The sequence below is a fragment of the Microcaecilia unicolor genome, chromosome 1 (genome assembly GCF_901765095.1).
Source record: "Microcaecilia unicolor chromosome 1, aMicUni1.1, whole genome shotgun sequence".
NCBI classification, from domain to species: domain Eukaryota; kingdom Metazoa; phylum Chordata; class Amphibia; order Gymnophiona; family Siphonopidae; genus Microcaecilia; species Microcaecilia unicolor.
In genome coordinates, this window is record NC_044031.1 from 398,872,417 (window position 1) to 398,890,787 (window position 18,371).

The 18,371-nt window shown below is 44.3% G+C and overlaps 1 protein-coding gene across 2 annotated transcripts in view; it reads right to left on the bottom strand.

Annotated features, from left to right (window-relative positions):
- LOC115475416 (TBC1 domain family member 7) overlaps window positions 1-18,371 on the bottom strand; it is a 47,148-nt gene that overhangs the window by 11,285 nt on the left and 17,492 nt on the right. For both annotated transcript variants that reach the window (XM_030211124.1, XM_030211115.1), the window contains exons 6-7: window positions 17,232-17,377; window positions 12,822-12,951 (exon numbers count right to left, since the gene is read on the bottom strand). In XM_030211124.1, the coding sequence (XP_030066984.1) occupies window positions 12,822-12,951; window positions 17,232-17,377 (276 nt within the window). The remainder of the gene's footprint in view (window positions 1-12,821; window positions 12,952-17,231; window positions 17,378-18,371) is intronic.

Below are 18,371 nucleotides of genomic sequence, written 5' to 3' on the forward strand. Positions count from 1 at the left end.
TCTTTCTCGAGCACATGGTTTCAATCCCGTATCGATTATTTGTCTCTCGCTCTCTATTGTCTCAAGTGCAGAAGGTGGAGATTGGACCATACGCGGTTTCTGACCATGCTTTGGTTTGGTTGACCCCGATGGACAAACCGCGGGCTGGGTGTAATCGGATATGGAGATACCCTTTGGAGCTGGTGCGGGATTCGAGATTTCATGCTTATTTGTTGGATAGATGGGAAGACTATGTATATCACAACGGGGAGCATGTAGATCAGCCGGCCCTTTTTTGGGAAACAGCAAAGGCGTTGTTACGAGGGGACATTATCTCTTATTCGGCGAGGGTTCGGAAGTTGAGGGATGGGGAGATTGTTCGTTTGGGTGCCTTGGTTCAGAGGTTGTGGAGAGCCTATGGGCGCTCACCTACTTCTGAATGCAGGGGGGCATTGTTGGGAGCGCTGAAAGAGTTGAATGAACTGCTGCATCAAAGGGCGGGTAATACCCAATTTTATTATAAATATCGTCTGTTTCAATATGGGAACAAGGCGGGGCAATTGTTGGCTAGGATGCTTCATAAAAAGGGGGGTGTTAACCGCGTGTTGCAGTTGAAGGCAAAAGATGGGAGGCTGACGAGGGCAGATGGAGATATTGCTGATGTTTTTGGACAGTTTTATAAAGCGCTGTATGCAGTGGATCAGGATGCTGTGATGGACAGTGATATGTATTTGGAGAACCTGAATTTACCTCGGCTTTCTGACAGCCAACGAGACCGCCTGAATGGGGCATTTACGGAGGGGGAGTTAATGTTGGCTCTGCAGCAGTGTGCTACTTACAAGGCCCCTGGACCAGATGGTTACAGGGTAGAGTTTTACAAACAGTTTTTTGATAAGGTCAAGATGCCGTTGTTGTCCTTGTTCAACTCGATGGTGGCTAAGCGCACGCTCCCGGGTACTTTTCAAGAGGCTCAAATAGTTGTGCTCCCTAAGGAGGGGAAAAATGAGGAGGAACCGGAATCTTATAGGCCCATTTCTCTTATTAACGTTGATGCGAAGTTATATGCTAAAGTTTTGGCCAATAGATTGGCGGTGGTCCTCCCGTCCTTGGTTGATGAGTCCCAGGTGGGTTTTGTGAAGGGAAGGACAGCAGTGAAGAATGTTTGATCTATCTTGACATCTTTAGAAGTTGTAGCCCGGGAACGCCTGCCATCGCTCTTAGTTAGCTTTGATGCGGAGAAGGCGTTCGACCGGGTGAACTGGTCCTACATGTTTGCTGTTTTGAGACATTACGGCTTTGGGGGTTTTTTTCTGGATGCTGTTGAGGTCTTGTATTCGGAACCGCGGGCGTATGTGTGGGTGAATGGGGAACGCTCAGAGTCTTTTAGGATTTATAGAGGGACCAGACAGGGATGTCCCTTGTCTCCTCTTTTGTTTGTTCTTTCCTTGGAACCTCTCATTCGGGAAATCATACAGCATCCAGAGATACAGGGAGTACCAGTTGGGCGAACGGAATTTCTTCTTTCTGCTTTTGCGGATGACCTGCTGGTGCATCTTACGGAGCCAAGCACTTCTTTACCTGCCCTTTTAGAACTTTTTCGAGAATTTGGAGACCGCTGGGTTTCGTCTTAATTATTCCAAGTCATTGGCGTTGCCTTCAGCGGAGGAGATACGGCGGGAGTGGGATGGGGAGTTCCCTCTTCATTGGGCACAGGGATCCTTTAAATATCTGGGTCTGCGCTTGTCGATGAGGGTTTCAGAGTTGTACCATCTGAATGTCTCTGGTTTGTTGAAGGCCACATCGGAGAGGTTGCAAGCTTGGATGTCTTTGCCTTTGTCACTTTCTGGGCGGATCCAGTTGTTCAGAATGGTGGAGTTCCCCAGATGGCTATATCTGCTGCATATGTTGCCCATTTATCTAAGCGCCAGAGACCTCAATCAGTTGGGTAGGGTGATTAGACGTTTTTGCTGGGGGGGGGGGGGGGGAGGAAGGCAAAGCTGCCGTTGAGTCTATTGCAGGGGTCCTGGGGTGAGGGAGGTTTGGGCCTGCCGGATTTGCAGCGTTATAATTGGGCTTGTCTCATGCGTTACATTGGGGACTGGTTTTTGGCGCAAAATGATTACATATGGAGACAATTGGAAAACCAGTATTATACGCTGTGTAATTTTCATTTTTTATTACAGGCTCCCAGCAAGATGATTTCGGTGGAGTTGCGTAATAGTATATTATTGACCCCTCTGCGAAGTCTTTTGAAAGATATGATGAAGCTGTTTGGCTTGAGTAGATGGATCTCGGATATTCTTCCTATTCAGGGCAACCTGTTGTTCCGACCGGGTTTGGAGAATGTGTTTTTTCAGAAATGGGCACGACAAGGTATAACTAGGTTAGAACATGTGTTGGATCGGAAGGGGGTAATGTTGAATCTGGGGGCATTGGGACTCGGGTATGATATGGGAGGTATCCTCGCTCACGCCCAACTGAAGCATTATGTTGATTCATTGGACAGGTGGGGCTTTAGGTTCTCGGCATTGTCATTTCCTGCGGCAGTTTTTTCATTCGATACAGGGGGAACGTCTTTCAATCTCTGGGCTGCATAGGGTGTTGGGAAGATATATGGTGCCCAAGGTCCGAGGGCAAATTCAACAGCGCTGGGCGGACGATTTGGCAAGACCGCATTTGGCTTTGGATTTCAATGCTTTGACATCTAGGATTTCAGGTTTGACGGGTAATGCAGGACTTAGAGAATGCCAGTATCGTATTCTACACAGGGCCTACCTAACAAAGACAAGTGTTCAGGATGGGAGGAGTATCCACTCCTCTCTGTGGGAAGTGTGGGAGGGCTCCGGGGTCGTTTTTTCATTATTTGTGGGGGTGCTACAAGGTGCGGTATTTTTGGGACTCCATTGTTCGGTATCTGGGCACTCTTTTGGGATCAAGAGTCATGTGTTCCTCGATGGGGATCTTGCTAGATAAGCATGAGCTTTTTTTTGTTACATGGTGGTGCGGCCCGACAGTTGATTCGCAAGGCTTGTCTAATTGGTAAGCGGCTTATAATGAGTCAATGGATGGAGGAGTCCCCCCCGGATTTCTGGCACTGGCGGAACAGATTGCATGAATTCATGCTATTTGAAAGGAGAGGGGTGGGCTGTTCCCCTAAGCGGCGGAGGCAGTTTCTGGACATTTGGGGGCCATATATCCAAAGCTTATCTTCTAAGGGGAGGAGTTTAGTGATCAATTCGCTTTAAGTTCTCAGTTGAAAGGGAGTCATTCATTTCAGATATAGATCAAAAGTTTGGGTATCTCCTTAGAGGGGGGATTTTCATTATTGGTCTGATTTATCGATATGGTTTTTTTTCTCTTATAATTAGGGGGGAAGGGGGATAGAGGGCGAGGGGGGGGAGTAGGCAAGTAAACTTTTGATGGGTATAGCAGTGTTGTTGGGGGGAGGGGGGGACTTATTACGAACTATGGAGGATAACGGTGAACGTTACTATAGTGTGGTTATGACATGTTACCTAAGGAGGTTCAAATTGAAGTGGTAGGCTGTACTGTAAATGTTGAATTATTAAGATAAATTGTTGAACCATAAAATGGTAGGGAGCTATAAGAATCCAGGCTCTCTACGCTTCTTTTGAAAGATGATGGTTACAGCAATTGATTGTGATGATGAGTTTTAGTTGTTTGAAATATACTTAAAAGTTAATAAACAGCGTAGCATATACTCTGAAGGGGTGGGGTGGGGGTGGAGTTGGAGGGGGAGGGGGAGAAAATGTTAAATATTTTGATGATGAGATTTTCGCCATGCTGGTACTCTGTTTGTCTTGTTTTCCAATTGATATATATTGAGATTGTTGACAGTTACTTTTGTTATATCATCAATAAAAATTGTTGAAACATAAAAAAAAAACATCTATTACATGTATTTACTTTTCTACATAGTCACCACCATTCGCCACACATTTATGCGATCTATGGTCAAGTTTTTGAAAGCCAATGCAAAAGAACTGCACATCTTGACTCTTCAGCCAGTTGCTCAGTCTTTTCTACCTCTTCAACTGAGTAAAAAAGATGGCCCCAAAGGTATTTCTTCAATTTTGGAAAAAGATGGGGAAAAAAAAAAAATCCCATGGTGCTAAGCCTGGGCTGTATGGCAGATGAGGTAAGACTAAGACCCATCTTCGCAACTGACTCTGTGGTGGTTCATGCTGTGTGAGGCCTAGTGCCATCATGTGGCAAGAAAAATTTCTCTCTTCTGCTTCAGAACTCTTCTCGTTTTTCAAAGTTTTCAGGGTTGCACTGTAACACTGAGTGATGCTCTGATTGTCCTTTATGAATTTGTCAACCCTTCTCATGTGAGGCTCATCCGTTGATGTCATGGGTCGTTCACTTCATTTTTGATCACACAAAAAAATTAGCCATCCCCAGTACACAATCTTTATATTTTTTGGCCCAGTGAAGCACAGTACTCACATCACCACAGTATGCAATGGTGAATTTCAATTGAAGGGACTCCTTCAACAATCAGAAATTCTATCATGGCACATTGCTTAAATCATACCGACTCATGCTCGCTGCATGCTTCCATTTTACAAGCAATAGCAAAATAGCCTCTTTACACAGACACTTCTCACCAACTGAGGTGAAGAACAAGTGAACATATGATATGATAAATTCTAGTCTTCCAAACAGGCTCTTTTCCAGTTCTTTGGGGAAAAAAAAAGCAGTAAAAAGACCCATTCTAAAATGCAATTCATTGGACCCTGCTTTGCCGGAGAATTATCGCCCCATTTCTAATTTACCTTGGATGCCCTTCTTTTTTCCATTATCGGCCGAGGCCACCCATGTGTTAAGCACGTCCCAGTCCCATCTAGGCTATTCTTCCTTAAATGGTGTGTAGCCCCACCCAGCGCATCCCAGGATACACTGGGCAGGGCGCCGCCATTTTGCAGCATCGCAGGCAGAGGAGGGAGGCAAGCTACCCTCCCTCCTCCAACACACACAAGGTAGGGGGGGTCCAGACCGGACCACCAGGGAACCCTTGTTGGGGGACTAGGGGGGCTGGAGACCCACCAGATCTCCAGCCCTCCCTGAACCTGGGGGGGGGGGGGGGAAAAAAATCGATGGTCCAGCGGACCTCCAGCCCCCGTCGCTGGGGGGGGGGGACCGGAGGTCTGCCGGACCTCCTGCCTCCGTTGCTCAGGGCAGAGGTAGTTGGGGCCTGGTGGTCCCATGGACCTCCAAGCCCCTGTGTTTGACAGGTTTGGGCTTTTGACAGCCCAGACCTGTCAAACAAGTGTGGGAGAATTGTGCTGAGCGCATGCTCAGGCACAATTCTCCCGCACTTCTACCCCATGATCAGAGATAACTGCATGCTTAAATTTGCATCGTCTGTTAGAGAGAATTTAATTAGAAAATGGTCTGACCGTGATAGGGGTGTTATTTCAATACTGTTATCCCAGAATTTTGGGATATCCACCCCTTTGTAGAATACCAGGTCTAGTATGCGACCCTTTTCATGGGTTGGAGAATTGATCACCTGCGTAACTCCTAGTGCTATCATCGTGTCCAGAAAGGCAGCTGTGGTGGTACCTGGGGTTTTGATGTGTAGATTGAAGTCTCCCATGATCACCAGCCTAGGGTAATTCAGGGTCACTTGAGTAATCAGGTCTAGGAGTTCTTGCACAAATAATGTGTTGTTACGAGGCGCTCTGTATACCATGAGCAGCCAGATTGGCTTCTCCTCTTCAAGTGGAATTAAAAGAGATTCTGATCCATGTAACTGGGGAATGAATATTCTGCGCAGTTTGATTGTGTACCGAATCAAGCCTGCTACCCCTCCACCCTGTCTTCCTGGTCTTAGTTGATGTTGGATGTTGAAACCTGTTGGGCATAGTTCAGCCAGTGGTAAAGCCCCACTTTCATCTAGCCAGGTTTCACTTATTCCTAGGTTTATAAGATGCTGTTCATTTATGGCATCATGGATCACCAAGGATTTCTTTGCAGCTGATCTGGCATTCAGCAGTCCTACAGTTCCCAAGGGTGGTCTGGGGGTGCTGTGGGTAGCTTTGGTGTGACAATGAGGTGATCTTTTAAGTACTGTTATGCAGGTGTTTGACCTCTTGCACTTTTGCCTTCTCTTTGGTTGGTGGGGGTTATGGTTTCCTCTCCCATACACCACTGGGATGCTTGCATGACACATTTTTATGTCAGAAGCTAGTTAGGCAAAATTTCACTGGGTGGCGCTGCAATCCACTCTTTGGAGTACACCCTGTAGATCAGCAATCTTCCTAGTTGGCAATGCATGGTTAAGGCTTTAATAGCTGAAAGAACAGACCTTTTTAAAGTTCTAAATTCAGACCAGGCCTGTGAGATCACAGTCTTACATCAAACAGAGAAACAAATGGCTGCAATTAGCACTTCTATGTGAAATTCTTGGAGACAGTGTATAGGTCTCCTTTAGTTTTAAGCAGTCTAAATGATTCAGCGTTATAGAAGTAAATTATATATTTAAAATAAATTTTTAACTCACGGATTGCAGGTATGAACTTTAGAGTTTCTGGTTCTGATATCCTTGGATGGTCCAATTGATGCAGGTTGCTGTAGACCTTTTCTTTATTGTCCCCAGAGGAAGGATAGATGTAGATAAGGATCCAGCTCCAATCTCAAAATATGAGGAGAGTTAAAATTTCCTTTCTCCGGCCAAAAATAAATGGAAGAAGTTCCGAGTAAAATTGAGGACTGGTGCCTCAACACAGACTGAGCAGAAGTCAGTAAAAGTTTGGGTTGTAAATAAGCAAAAAATGTAGTTATTTAATCTAAGTTGCAGAGCCTGATGTGAACCCAGCCAGCACATTACATTGCAAAGGGCTTCCTTACATGTTTCCTTTGAACTATCTCATTTCCTTCTTGATTGTCCAATGGATTCACTTGTTTGGGGGAGAATTTTTGTTGATTGCACCCTTTAATTCCTGAGAAGCATCGGAAGTCATTCATATGGGGTCATCTAGTTAGTCTAAGGAAGTGCTCATTAAGACCGCCAAAAGATAGTAAATTTAAATGCTACATTCCTTCTAATCCCTTGGCTGGGGACTGGGATGGGGTTTTTACTTTCTAAAAGTACTTAAGTAAAAGCACTGACTTCAAAAGTAAAAAGTCTTATCCAAAAAAAAAAAAAACTCAAATAAAAGTAATGAAGTATAGCCACTTAAAACTACCTTTTTTATTACAAAGGAAAAAGTATTCTTAACAAGTTGGACATAATTATTTTAGTCCTTCTTATCTGATTTTTTTTATCAAATGCTGAGTTAAGGCCCAACAGTAGCTGATGTTCAAAATGGTCAGAAGTCATTTTACCTCTGTTTGGACTAAACAACTGTCTAGCAACGCTAAACATTCACATGTAGCACCGGCTGGTAAAGCAGCGTTGAGTTCAGAAAAGATATCTGAGAACAGCATATCCAACAAGCTCTGCCAGAGAATTTACACTGTTCATGTAGGCAGACAGAATAGCTTCGCCACTTCTGGTATTGGTGTCTGCAGTGTTGAAAATGAAGAGATCAGCCAAGTCCAATTGAATCTGAGCAGGTGTGGCATCTGCACTAGAGTTACGGACTGCACTTTAGCAATTTCTGTCTAGGGTCATTGATCCATGCAGTCTTAAACTTTGGATGCAATACTGCAGCTGCTATAAGTTCCTTATTCATTAACTGCTCTTCAAAGAGCATCTGTATGCCACTTAGCAATCCTCTTACTAATGGCTGACAAGCCTGAAGTGTGTTTTTCTCAAATGCTTGTACATTTCTCTGACAGCAATATTAGAGTGAGCAAAAAGGTAGGCCAGCTCCAGAAGCCACCCAAGGACCTCTTAACCCAGACCACTAGGCCAGAAACCTTCTGACCAGCTGCAGCTCATACAGGCTTCACTGTCCAAGAGCTCTTCTCACCTGCACACTGTGATCCAAGAGCTGCAGTGTCATAGCCACCAAAGGTAAATACTTTTGTTTAAAAACAACTTTCCAAAAATAAACTACTACTACTTTACTAGGTACAAAAGTACAGCTTCAAAGTAAGAAGTTACATGTAACAAGTAAGACAACACAAATGTAACTTGTTACATGTGAAAGTACTGAAAACTGTAACAAAGTATTATAACAAAGTGCTGCATTTTGTTACTACCCAATCCTGGCTGAGGGGTCACTCTCCCCTAAGGGCAGACTAGTTGCCTGTTGAGGCCCTCATTTTTAAGTGTGAGAATTGTCTTACAAGTCATTTTCTTCATTAAGGATTCATCTCTTACTGCTGTGCTCCTTGCTTCCAGAGCTGCGGGTCTCATTTCTCCTGGACATTTTAATCTACATGAATTCTGCAGTGGGGTTATCTGGTTTACGCCAGCTTCAGAGCCTATGGTTCCCAAATACATAATAATGTTTCCTGATATGGGTCTATGAGCACCGCTACTATAAACAGCAGATTTTTTAAATAGTTTCTTTTGGCTCTTTCGCCTTTTCAGAACTAATGATGTTGAATTCTGTCCTCTTGAATAAGCATTCTTGCTCTTCTGCTTCGTCTCAATTACAGTTCCTTGCATCAACAGTCACATAAGCTTCACATCCCTTGTGGCACAAAAGGAGGATTTCCTTCAGTTTGCTTAAGCAGACAGCCCTTACCAGTTCAATCAGCAGCACTTGTTGCTAATGTACTTTGGACTTCACTCTCTCTCTTAAAACATTTTGCTGCCTATGCAACATGTCTTAGAGAGGATGCTTCTTCTACAGTGGTCATTGGTAATAGATATCCCTTCCCTGTGCTACCTCACCAGTTCTCGCTTGAGCATTTTATCTTGAAAAGTAACTGTCCTTGCATCAGGCTATCTCCTAGTCACATATTGTGCAGTGTTGGATTGACACTAATGAAGGGAGTTTCAAACGTTCACTGAGCCTCCCCTTCTGTTCTCTCTCTTATTTCCAGTGTCTAAGAGGCAGATGCAGCAACCAAACGTAAAAAAATCTAAATCGTTAAAGTCTCTAACGATTTTAAAATAACGAAAAATGCACCAAAAAAAAAAAAGTCACACATGCTGAGATCGGTATTGAAACGTACAATGTACCAAAGAATCACAATACACATCGTTAATCGGCCCCCAAATCATGCGCAGAGCAGCCAAGCGTTATGTTAGCTGCTCTGCGCATGCCACAAACAGTCAAAACACAGTCAAATCACAAGCACATGGCTCCCAAATCAAATCAAAACAAAAATAAAAAAAAAAGGATCGGGAGGGGGCAAGGGCGCTCATCAGGAGCGTCCTGTACGGACGGCCTTGCCCCCCACCCGCTGCTCGCCACTTTCCGCCGCTCCCCCCACCCCGAAAAAGCAAAATGCGAGCTGCCCCGGTCCCCTCCCTTCCTCACTATTCTGTCACCTCAGCTCCGCCTCCCGACATCCTCCGTCCTGTGCCCCGCCCCCTTTTGGGGTCGTCGCCGCCATTCCCCTCTTCCATCGGGCCCCCCTCCCTCTTACCGGGCCCGTGCAGCGCCTCTCTCCTCTGTCCAAAGGCGCTGCACGGGCAAGAAGAAAGCTGATGCCTGCCTTCGCCCAGCTTCGATGGCGCGTCTTTCTCCTGCTGGGCCCGCCCCTGTCCGACGTCGGTAACCTACGTAGGTTACTGACGTCAGACAGGGGCGGGCCCAGCAGGAGAAAGACGCGCCATCGAAGCTGGGCGAAGGCAGGCATCAGCTTTCTTCTTGCCCGTACAGCGCCTTCGGACAGAGGAGGCGCTGCACGGGCCCGGTAAGAGGGAGGGGGGCCCGATGGAGGTGGGGAATGGCGGCGACGACCCCAAAAGGGGGCGGGGCACAGGACGGAGGATGTCGGGAGGCGGAGCTGAGGTGAGAGAGTAGTGAGGAAGGGAGGGGGGCAGGGGCTGCTTGAATTTTGCTTTTTCGGGGTGGGGGAGCGGCGGAAAGTGGGGAGCAGCGGGGGGGGGGGCAAGGCCATCCGTACAGGACGCTCCTGATGAGCGCCCTTGCCCCCTCCCGATCCTTTTTTTATTTTTATTTATTTTTGTTTTTCTGACGTCCTTTGGACCAATCACAGCGCTTTTAGCTCTGCTAATGCGCTGGGATTGGCTCAAAGTTTGTTTATTTTTTCTCTTAATGATTTTTCCTGCCACAGAGCTGACCTAACGAGTGGTCCAGACCTCTCGTTAGTTTTCCTGCCTTTTTCCTGCGTAAAGGCAATCGGAAAAGGTTAGTGCATGTCGTTTCAATGGGGTTTTCACACTAATTGCTCATCTCCATTCCGTTTTCGTTAGCTGCTGGCTTCCTCGGTAAAAGCCCTTTGATGCATGCAACGGATCAAATTTTCCTCGTTGGAGAGTCATTAAAGGCTCATTTAGCTTTAGTGCATCTGCCTCTAAGAGACAGAATAGTTCCTCCTGGAAGGGAGCTGACTTCCCACCTGGAGATCACATGTTCAAGGTTGGTTGTCCATCACAACTATTATCAATAGAAAAAGTGCTGAAATTTAAGGGAAATAGAGATGTCTCATGCTGCAGATAAGCAGCAACATTATCAGCTAGGTGATTGCACTGTTTTTTTTTCCTACACCTTCTTCCAGTTTGGCTACAAATATAGGCAGCTCACTGACTGAAGGAAGGTCATATCAGTTCACCTTATTTGGCCTAGACTGGGAGCAGAAAAATAGGTTATCCACTCTCTCCTTTCATTCCAGTATGTCTGTGAATGAGGAGTCTGACTCACTGCAGCTAATTCATGGCAGTTCAGTGGGTTAGCTGGTGTGTTTCATCTGGCTTAGGAATACTCATCTAGCATTAAGCCTAAAGTGAAGCCACACAGGTTCCCCATGTGTGCGGTGACCTGTAAGCTCTGTGTGACTAACACCAATTAATGCTCCTGTTTTTCATAAGATCAGCCTTTGCACCTGCAACACAAGCAGCAATAAACAACCAATTAAATAAAAGGTTCATAAAAACTACATATCCACTTTAGACTTAGTTATTGCTGCGCAGCTCCAATTTTCTACTGAATTAATATGTTAGTAAGTGATATCAGATATACGTTAAAGTTCCTTTCTCCTTCCTATTCTGGTTGAGGTGGCCAGTAGGAACGACCTGAAGAGTCAACTTTCGACACCTCTCATGGATGAAGTTTGCACGAGTTCCTAACGCAATTTAGGAAAGACTGATCCTCCCATAAGCTGCTAAGAGTTGTAAAAAAAAAAAATTGTAATAATAATCCAAATATACACTGCAAGGGGTAGCCTTCTCTTGGAAGTTTCTGTCACACTTATCCTGGACTGTTTTTTGACTTGGTAGAACAAGTTCCAACTGGAGACTCTGGTCAGTTGATGTACAGCAACACATAACTGTTCCTTCTCTGTACCTAATGCTCCTGATCTGTGGGCAAAAACATTCACTATTTTCATAAGATGTGTAAAGTCCGACCCAATTTCAGGACTGCATTGCTACATCCCATGTGTTCAGGACTGGTCTGCTACAGACACTAAGGAAGGAGACACTGTTTTACCTGATCATTTTCTTTCCTTTAGTCCTACCAGATCAGCCCAGAAACCCTCCTTAGTTGATTATTAAGGAACCTGCTTCCATTCAGAATTGTTCTCTTGTTTTTTATTTCACAATTCGAAGTGTTTATATTTTGAAATTCCTCTAACTTCTCTCATTGGATTTCAGGCAGCTCCTGATCCAGCTGGAGAATTGTGCGTCAGTAGAGTTTAATAGTGCCTTATGGGTATGAATAATAGATGAATGCAATATTTGACCTGAATATTAGCTCCACAGCTTGATCATTTGAAATAGTAAAAATCCCAAGGCTGCACAATCCCCTTAAAGAGGTAAATCACAGAAGAACTACTTTGTTTCTCTATTTCCATCCACTGGTTAACATGTATAATCCACATGTTCTGGACTGGTCTGTTAGGACTAAAGACAAGAAACATCTTCAGATAAGACATAGCTTCTTCAACTTCATGGCATGCCTGTGGCCCAAAAATGCATGCTTGACTCCATTCCTAGCCTCCGATTCTTAGGTGAATTCTAACATATATCAAGAAAGATATCCAGCACTATATAATCATGCTTTATGGAGGACAAAGGACTTAAAATGTTTGTAAAGAAGGCTAGAGTGGTAGCATTAAAATGTATCCTTAGGACATGGACCCAGGCAACTCCACCTTTCTATTAGAATTGGCAAAATAGGTTACATGCTTTGACTATGATGGAACTTCAAGAAATAAAGGCTTTCATAAATGCAGGAAGAAGTTCCTGACTAGTTGGGAAAGTTATATTCAGACACCATCTCCCAGAGCTCAAAGCCAAATTTTAAATGTCCTGTGATAGGATTCTGGTAAGTTATAAGAGGGAGATACGGGTTCCTGAGGAAGAGGAGGGAGGTAGAGAGAGTTTTGCCGGGGACTTTGCTCATTGTGAATTTTTTTGTACAGTCAGTAGGGGCTATAAGAGTCCAGGCCCCTCCCAACATTTTGTGGGGGAGGGTGGGGCAGAGGAGGAGGGAAGGGAATAAAGTGTTATAAAATTGTAAATCAGAGATTTATAGCAAGTTGGTAGCGTGTATCTTCTACTTTCTTATATTATTTGTTTATGCCAGTGTGTGCATATGAGCTTACTCTTCCTAATAAAAAAATGATTTAAACAATCATGCTTCATTTGCAGCAACTGATCAGTTTATCAAGGTGCTCATTTTGATTGCCATCTAACACCATTACCTTCAAAAGTATTTCTATTACTTATTTTGGAATTTTTACTTATTGTGAACCCATTCTATTTATTCAAAAACTGAAATACTTACATTTGCCAAAAATTCTCTCACAGCTTCTGCATTGTTTAGTGCCATTATTTTCATCTTAAAGGTCAGTAAAATCTCCACAGCAAGAAAAACTAAAATCTTGCAGGATCCACTTATTACTTTGTCCCATATCCTTTAAAAAAAAAACAAAAAAGCCAAAATGAATTTAAAGTCACACTGCAAACTGTAAATCATGTTTTCAAGAGTTTTTACAGTTCATGCAGCATGCTAAAAAAAAAAAAAGCACTAACCTTACAGCACAACTACTCAACGATACACCAAAATCTAGGCATAGTTTATAGAATATGCCCGGTGCCCATTTCCTGAGACTATATTTAGTCACGGCCATTGACACCAACTAAAACCTAGTGTAAATGCCAATGCCTAAGTTACGCATGGAACGGGCACATTCTATAACACTGTGTGTAAATGCTTGGAATGCCCATGTCCCTCCCATAGCCAGGCCTCCTTTTCAGATCTGCGTCTTAGAATTTACATACATCACTTTATAGAATACGCTTAGCTATGCACGTAAAATCTAATTAAAGCCAATTAGTGGCAATTATCTGTGCTTTTTGGCTTGTTAAGCCAATTAAGTTGTACATGCAAAGCAGAATATAACCAGATTTGCATGTGCAACTTAGGTCGCACTATATAGAATGTCAGGGAAAGTGCTGAATATCACCACTTAACTGCGTAAGTACTGACTCCATCCCTGGATCGCCTGCAAAATAATCTGTGATATTCATCAGCACCAAACTTTTTTTTGGCTGGTTTATCCATCAAGAACAAGACAAAGATTTATGAAACAAAGTAGGAACTCCACAATCCGTGCTGGAATTGTTTGCAGTATCTGCAGACATGTACAACCAGGAGAAGACATGGGGCACTAGGATGATATGGGGGATAAACTGAAAGGAGTCTAGCTTGGTTAGGATGCTGGATCTGTAGTTTAATGGGTGTAATGGCAAAGTGCTGTATCTTTCAGCATTAAATTTACAATTTATCTTGGACTGACCTAGTAGCGGTCCTACACACTGGTCCTGCAAAGAACAAATTTGATTCCTAGGTCAAGACTTAAAATCCCTGTTCTTGCATCTATAACGTGCATAACTAAGCGTATTCTATTTATTTATTGCATTTGTATCCCACATTATCCCACCTATTTACAGGCTCAATGTGGCTTACATAGTTTTGTTATGACATTGTCATTCCGGAATATCAGATACAGTTAGTAGTGTGCAGAGATTCAGTAAGGGAAGAAAAAGAAAGTGATTAGGTGGGTAATTATATTTATGTATAATATGTATATATAGGATGTAATTAGTTCAGGGGTCTACTAAAATTGTAAAGGTCTTCATCAAAAAGTGTATGGGGACATATTTAAAGCTCTCAATAAGTATACTTTGGAACAAAAGCGGGAGAAGGGAGATATGACAGAAATATTTAAATACTTGAATGGTATAAATGTACAGGAGGCAACCATCTTTCAACTGGAAGGGAGCATTAGAATTAGGAAGCATAGGATGAAGGTGAAACAGGGGCGTAGCCAGACAGCAGATTTTGGGTGGGCACCAAGTGTTCTCCTCCCCCCACAATGTAATGAGGCCAGTATCAGCAGTTTAGGAAGCTTAGACTGCTGAAGTGGAAAGCAGTGTTTTCAGCACCATCAGGGGGAGGTCTTCAGCTGGCAAAGCTAGCTAGCACTAAATATGTGCTGCTGTTGGGTGGGCCTGAGCCCTAAGTGGATGGGCCCCGGCCCACCCAGGCCCACCTGTGGCTACGCCACTGAGGTGAAAAGGGATAGATTCAGGAGTTATCTAAGGAGAGGGTGGTGGATGCATAGAATGGCCTCCCAGAGGTGGTGGAGACACACTGTACCTGACTTGTAGAAAGCATGGGACATGCACACAGGATATCTAAGGGAGATGAAGGGATAGTAGATGGTATGGATGGACAGACTAGACAGAAAATAACAGCAAATAAAGACCATATGGCCATGTTTATATGTGAGAGGGACCCCACTAGGGGACAATCCCCTCATGGCCCAGTGGCACTGCAACTCCTCAGGCCCAAACTGGGGTTCAAAAATGAGAAACGTCACTCACTCTATGAAGTACCATCCCTTGATGTCAAACCTCAACCCCCAATCAAAGCCACCCACACTTCCTGATGCACCCCAAACTGCAAATTCTACTAAAGTAGTGATCCCTAACAGCTTTTACTTTACAGCCACCACTTTGAAAACCATCTCCTGACATCTAGTACACAGTAGTGCTCTCCGATTCAGCTAAAATAATTTCGATTCGGTATGATTCAATTTGATTCGATTTAACTAGATTGAAATAGTGAGGCCCACATGCAAATATTATATCACAAAGTGTAAAAAGAAAAAACCACAGGCAGCAGCAATTGAAGAACAGTGAAGAAAATGGGCACAAACTACAGAGTTTATAATTGCTGTTTCTACCAGCTGCAATAATTTGTGAAGGTAAAATTATGTATCATACCTGATAATTTTCTTTCCATTAATCATAGCAGATCAATCCATAGACTGGTGGGTTGTGCCCATCCACCAGCAGGCGGAGACAGAGAGCAATCCCCTGCCTCCCCACATGTGGTCATGCGCTGCCGGAAACTCCTCAGTATGTCGATATCAAAGCTCCATCTGCAGGACTCAGCACTTAGAGAATTACACCCACAAAGGGACACTCTGCCCAGCTCACCACCGCCGAAGCGGGGGAGGAGAATCCATCCAGCTCATCCCCGCGAAGTAGGGGAGGGACACCACACCCGCCGATGCGGGGGGGATCTGGCTTATCCTGCTACCACAACCGCGGGAGGAGTTGGCTTACCCAAACACCGCCAAAGCGGGAGGGATACAAAGCTACCCTATTGCCGCACGAAGCAGGAGGGAGCCCTGGCATAATTTAGTTATCAATCCAGCCACCGCCGAAACGGGGGGGGAGAGGAAGCAGCAGCTCACTGTAACACAAAATCGTTTCAACTCAAGGAAAATCCAACTGGAAGAACTTGAACACGAAGTCCTCCTGAACAGGAACTGAAGATTAAACTTGAACCTGAAATATAACCTAAAGTGATGCATGTAAATTCTAAGACGCAGATCTGAAAAGGAGGCTAGAAATGTAAAGAGGGGTGACAAAAATTTATTCAGGTATATTAGTGAAAGGACGAAGACTAAAAATGGAATTGTGAGATTGAAAGATGCTGCGAACCGCTATGTGGATAATGATGAAGGAAAAGCAAATTTGCTAAACAAATACTTTTGTTCTGTTTTCAGTGAAGAAACTCCTGGAGAAGGACCACGATTGATTGGCAAAAGTGCATATGAGAATGGAGTGGATATAGCACCGTTCACGGAACCGAATGTGTATGAACAATTTGAAAATCTAAAGGTGGACAAAGCCATGGGACTGGACGAGATCCACCCCAGGATATTGGGGAAGCTCAGAGAGGTTCTGGCGGGTCCTCTTAAAGATTTGTTTAATAAATCCTTGGAGACAGGAGAGGTTCCGTGGGATTGGAGAAGAGCGGATGTGTTCCCTCTTCACAAAAGTGGCGATAGGGAAGAAGCTGGAAACTACAGGCCGGTAAGCCTCACTTCGGTTATTGGAAAAGCAATGGAAGCGATGCTGAAGGAAAGGATAGTGAATTTCCTGGAAGCCAATAAGTTGCAAGATCCGAGACAACATGGTTTTATCAAAGGTAAATCGTTTTGGGGGGGGGTTTGGGGGGTTCAGCACACAAGGTAAGGGAGCTATGTACCTGGGAGCTATTTATGAAGTCCACTGCAGTGCCCCCTAAAGTGCCTGGTTGGTGTCCTGGCATGTCAGGGGGACCAGTAAACTACGAATGCTGGCTCCTCCCACGGCCAAAGGCCTTGCATTTGGCCGTTTCTGAGATGGACATCCTTGGTTTCCATTATCGCCGAAAATCAGAAATGACCAAGTCTAGGGACGACCATCTCTAGGGACGACCTAAATTTCAAGATTTGGACGTCCCTGACCATATTATCGAAACGAAAAATGGACATCCATCTTGTTTTGATAATACAGTTTTCCCCGCCCCCTCCATCGGGACATTTTGTGAGGACGTCCTCAACAAAACTTGGACGTCCCTTTCGATTATGCTCCTCATAGTAACCTATGGAACTTTGTAAGTCTAAGTGCTTTGAAAATATGCCTCATGGCATATTAGTGCTTGGAGGGCTAAGGGGGCATTACATTCTCTGCTGTGCCACGGTGCTTCTATTCGCTTTCCTTCCAATACAGAGCACATTGCATTTCTATATATCCAAGGAGAAAACAGAAAGTGTGATGACATATAAACAAGGTAAAAAGGTGACTCAGTTTTTAGGCTTAATAAAAATGAATATTTAAAAAGAGCACTTGCCTCTGTAAGCTAGATTCAGGCAAGCATCCTGCAAAACACCTGTTGAACCAGAGGTCATAAGGCAGCCTGCTCAGTGCAGAGCACACCTTCAGGTGGCTCAGGAGTCGGCTGTCTTCAAGGCTCAAGTAGTGCTCAAACACCTTCGGCTGTGGAAGAAAAATAAAGGAACAACTGTTTATGTACAGACTACTACTCACTGCTCCAGGATAAAGAGAAAATGAGCTTGCAAAACTTCAAAGTAGGTAAACAGCAACATTCCAAAAATGTTTCTTTTATCTGATGACAAGTTGAGACTGGGCTTCTCAAACTACAGGCTGCAAAAGACTTGTATGCAATGAACACTTGCACACCACAGTCTGGACAGTTAATATCAGAGGGAATAGAGAGGGTAATTTCCAAAACATTTCTGTGGATAAGAGCAGGGCTTAACCTGCAGGAATGGATTTTTATATACAGCGCACTACACTTACGAGCATGTAAGATAAGTGCACACTCCTCTTATGTGTTATGGAAACTTACAGTCCCACATTTTTTCTAATATCGATTTGGCACACCAGCGATAAGGGCACACTCCATTAAGTAAAATGCTTCAACTGGCTCTTTCAACATCACTCCGTTTAAGTGCACCCTCCCTCACTTACTCCCCGTCCCGTGAGGTTCTAATGCCACAATAGGCATGCAGCTGCACATAACAACGCTACGAGCCAATGAAGGAGCAAGAGGAGAGAAGCAGGATCACCCCTTCAACCTCATTGGCTCCCAGCTTCATAGCATGGCAGTTTTACATCATGAAGCTGGGGGCAAATAAAGTTGGAGGGGTGGTCCTGCCTCTCTTCTCTCTCTCCCTCATTGGTTCACAGTGTTGTGATGGGCAGCTGCATGGGTCACATGGCTGGGACTGAAGGAGGGAGGGTGCTCACCATTTTCTTCCTCACCCGTGTGATCGAGCAGCTTGTAGCAGTGGTGGAACAACCGTGCACCTAAACGGTAAAATGGGATTAACGGCTTAAAAGCTGAACAACCTGTGAGTTGAAAAAGTTGAACAAACGTGCACCTAGATGCTTTGAATAAGGTCACTTCAGTTATGTGCACGCTCCAGTTAAGTGCAAGTAAAACTTCAGTCCAGAGCCCTTGCTCTTA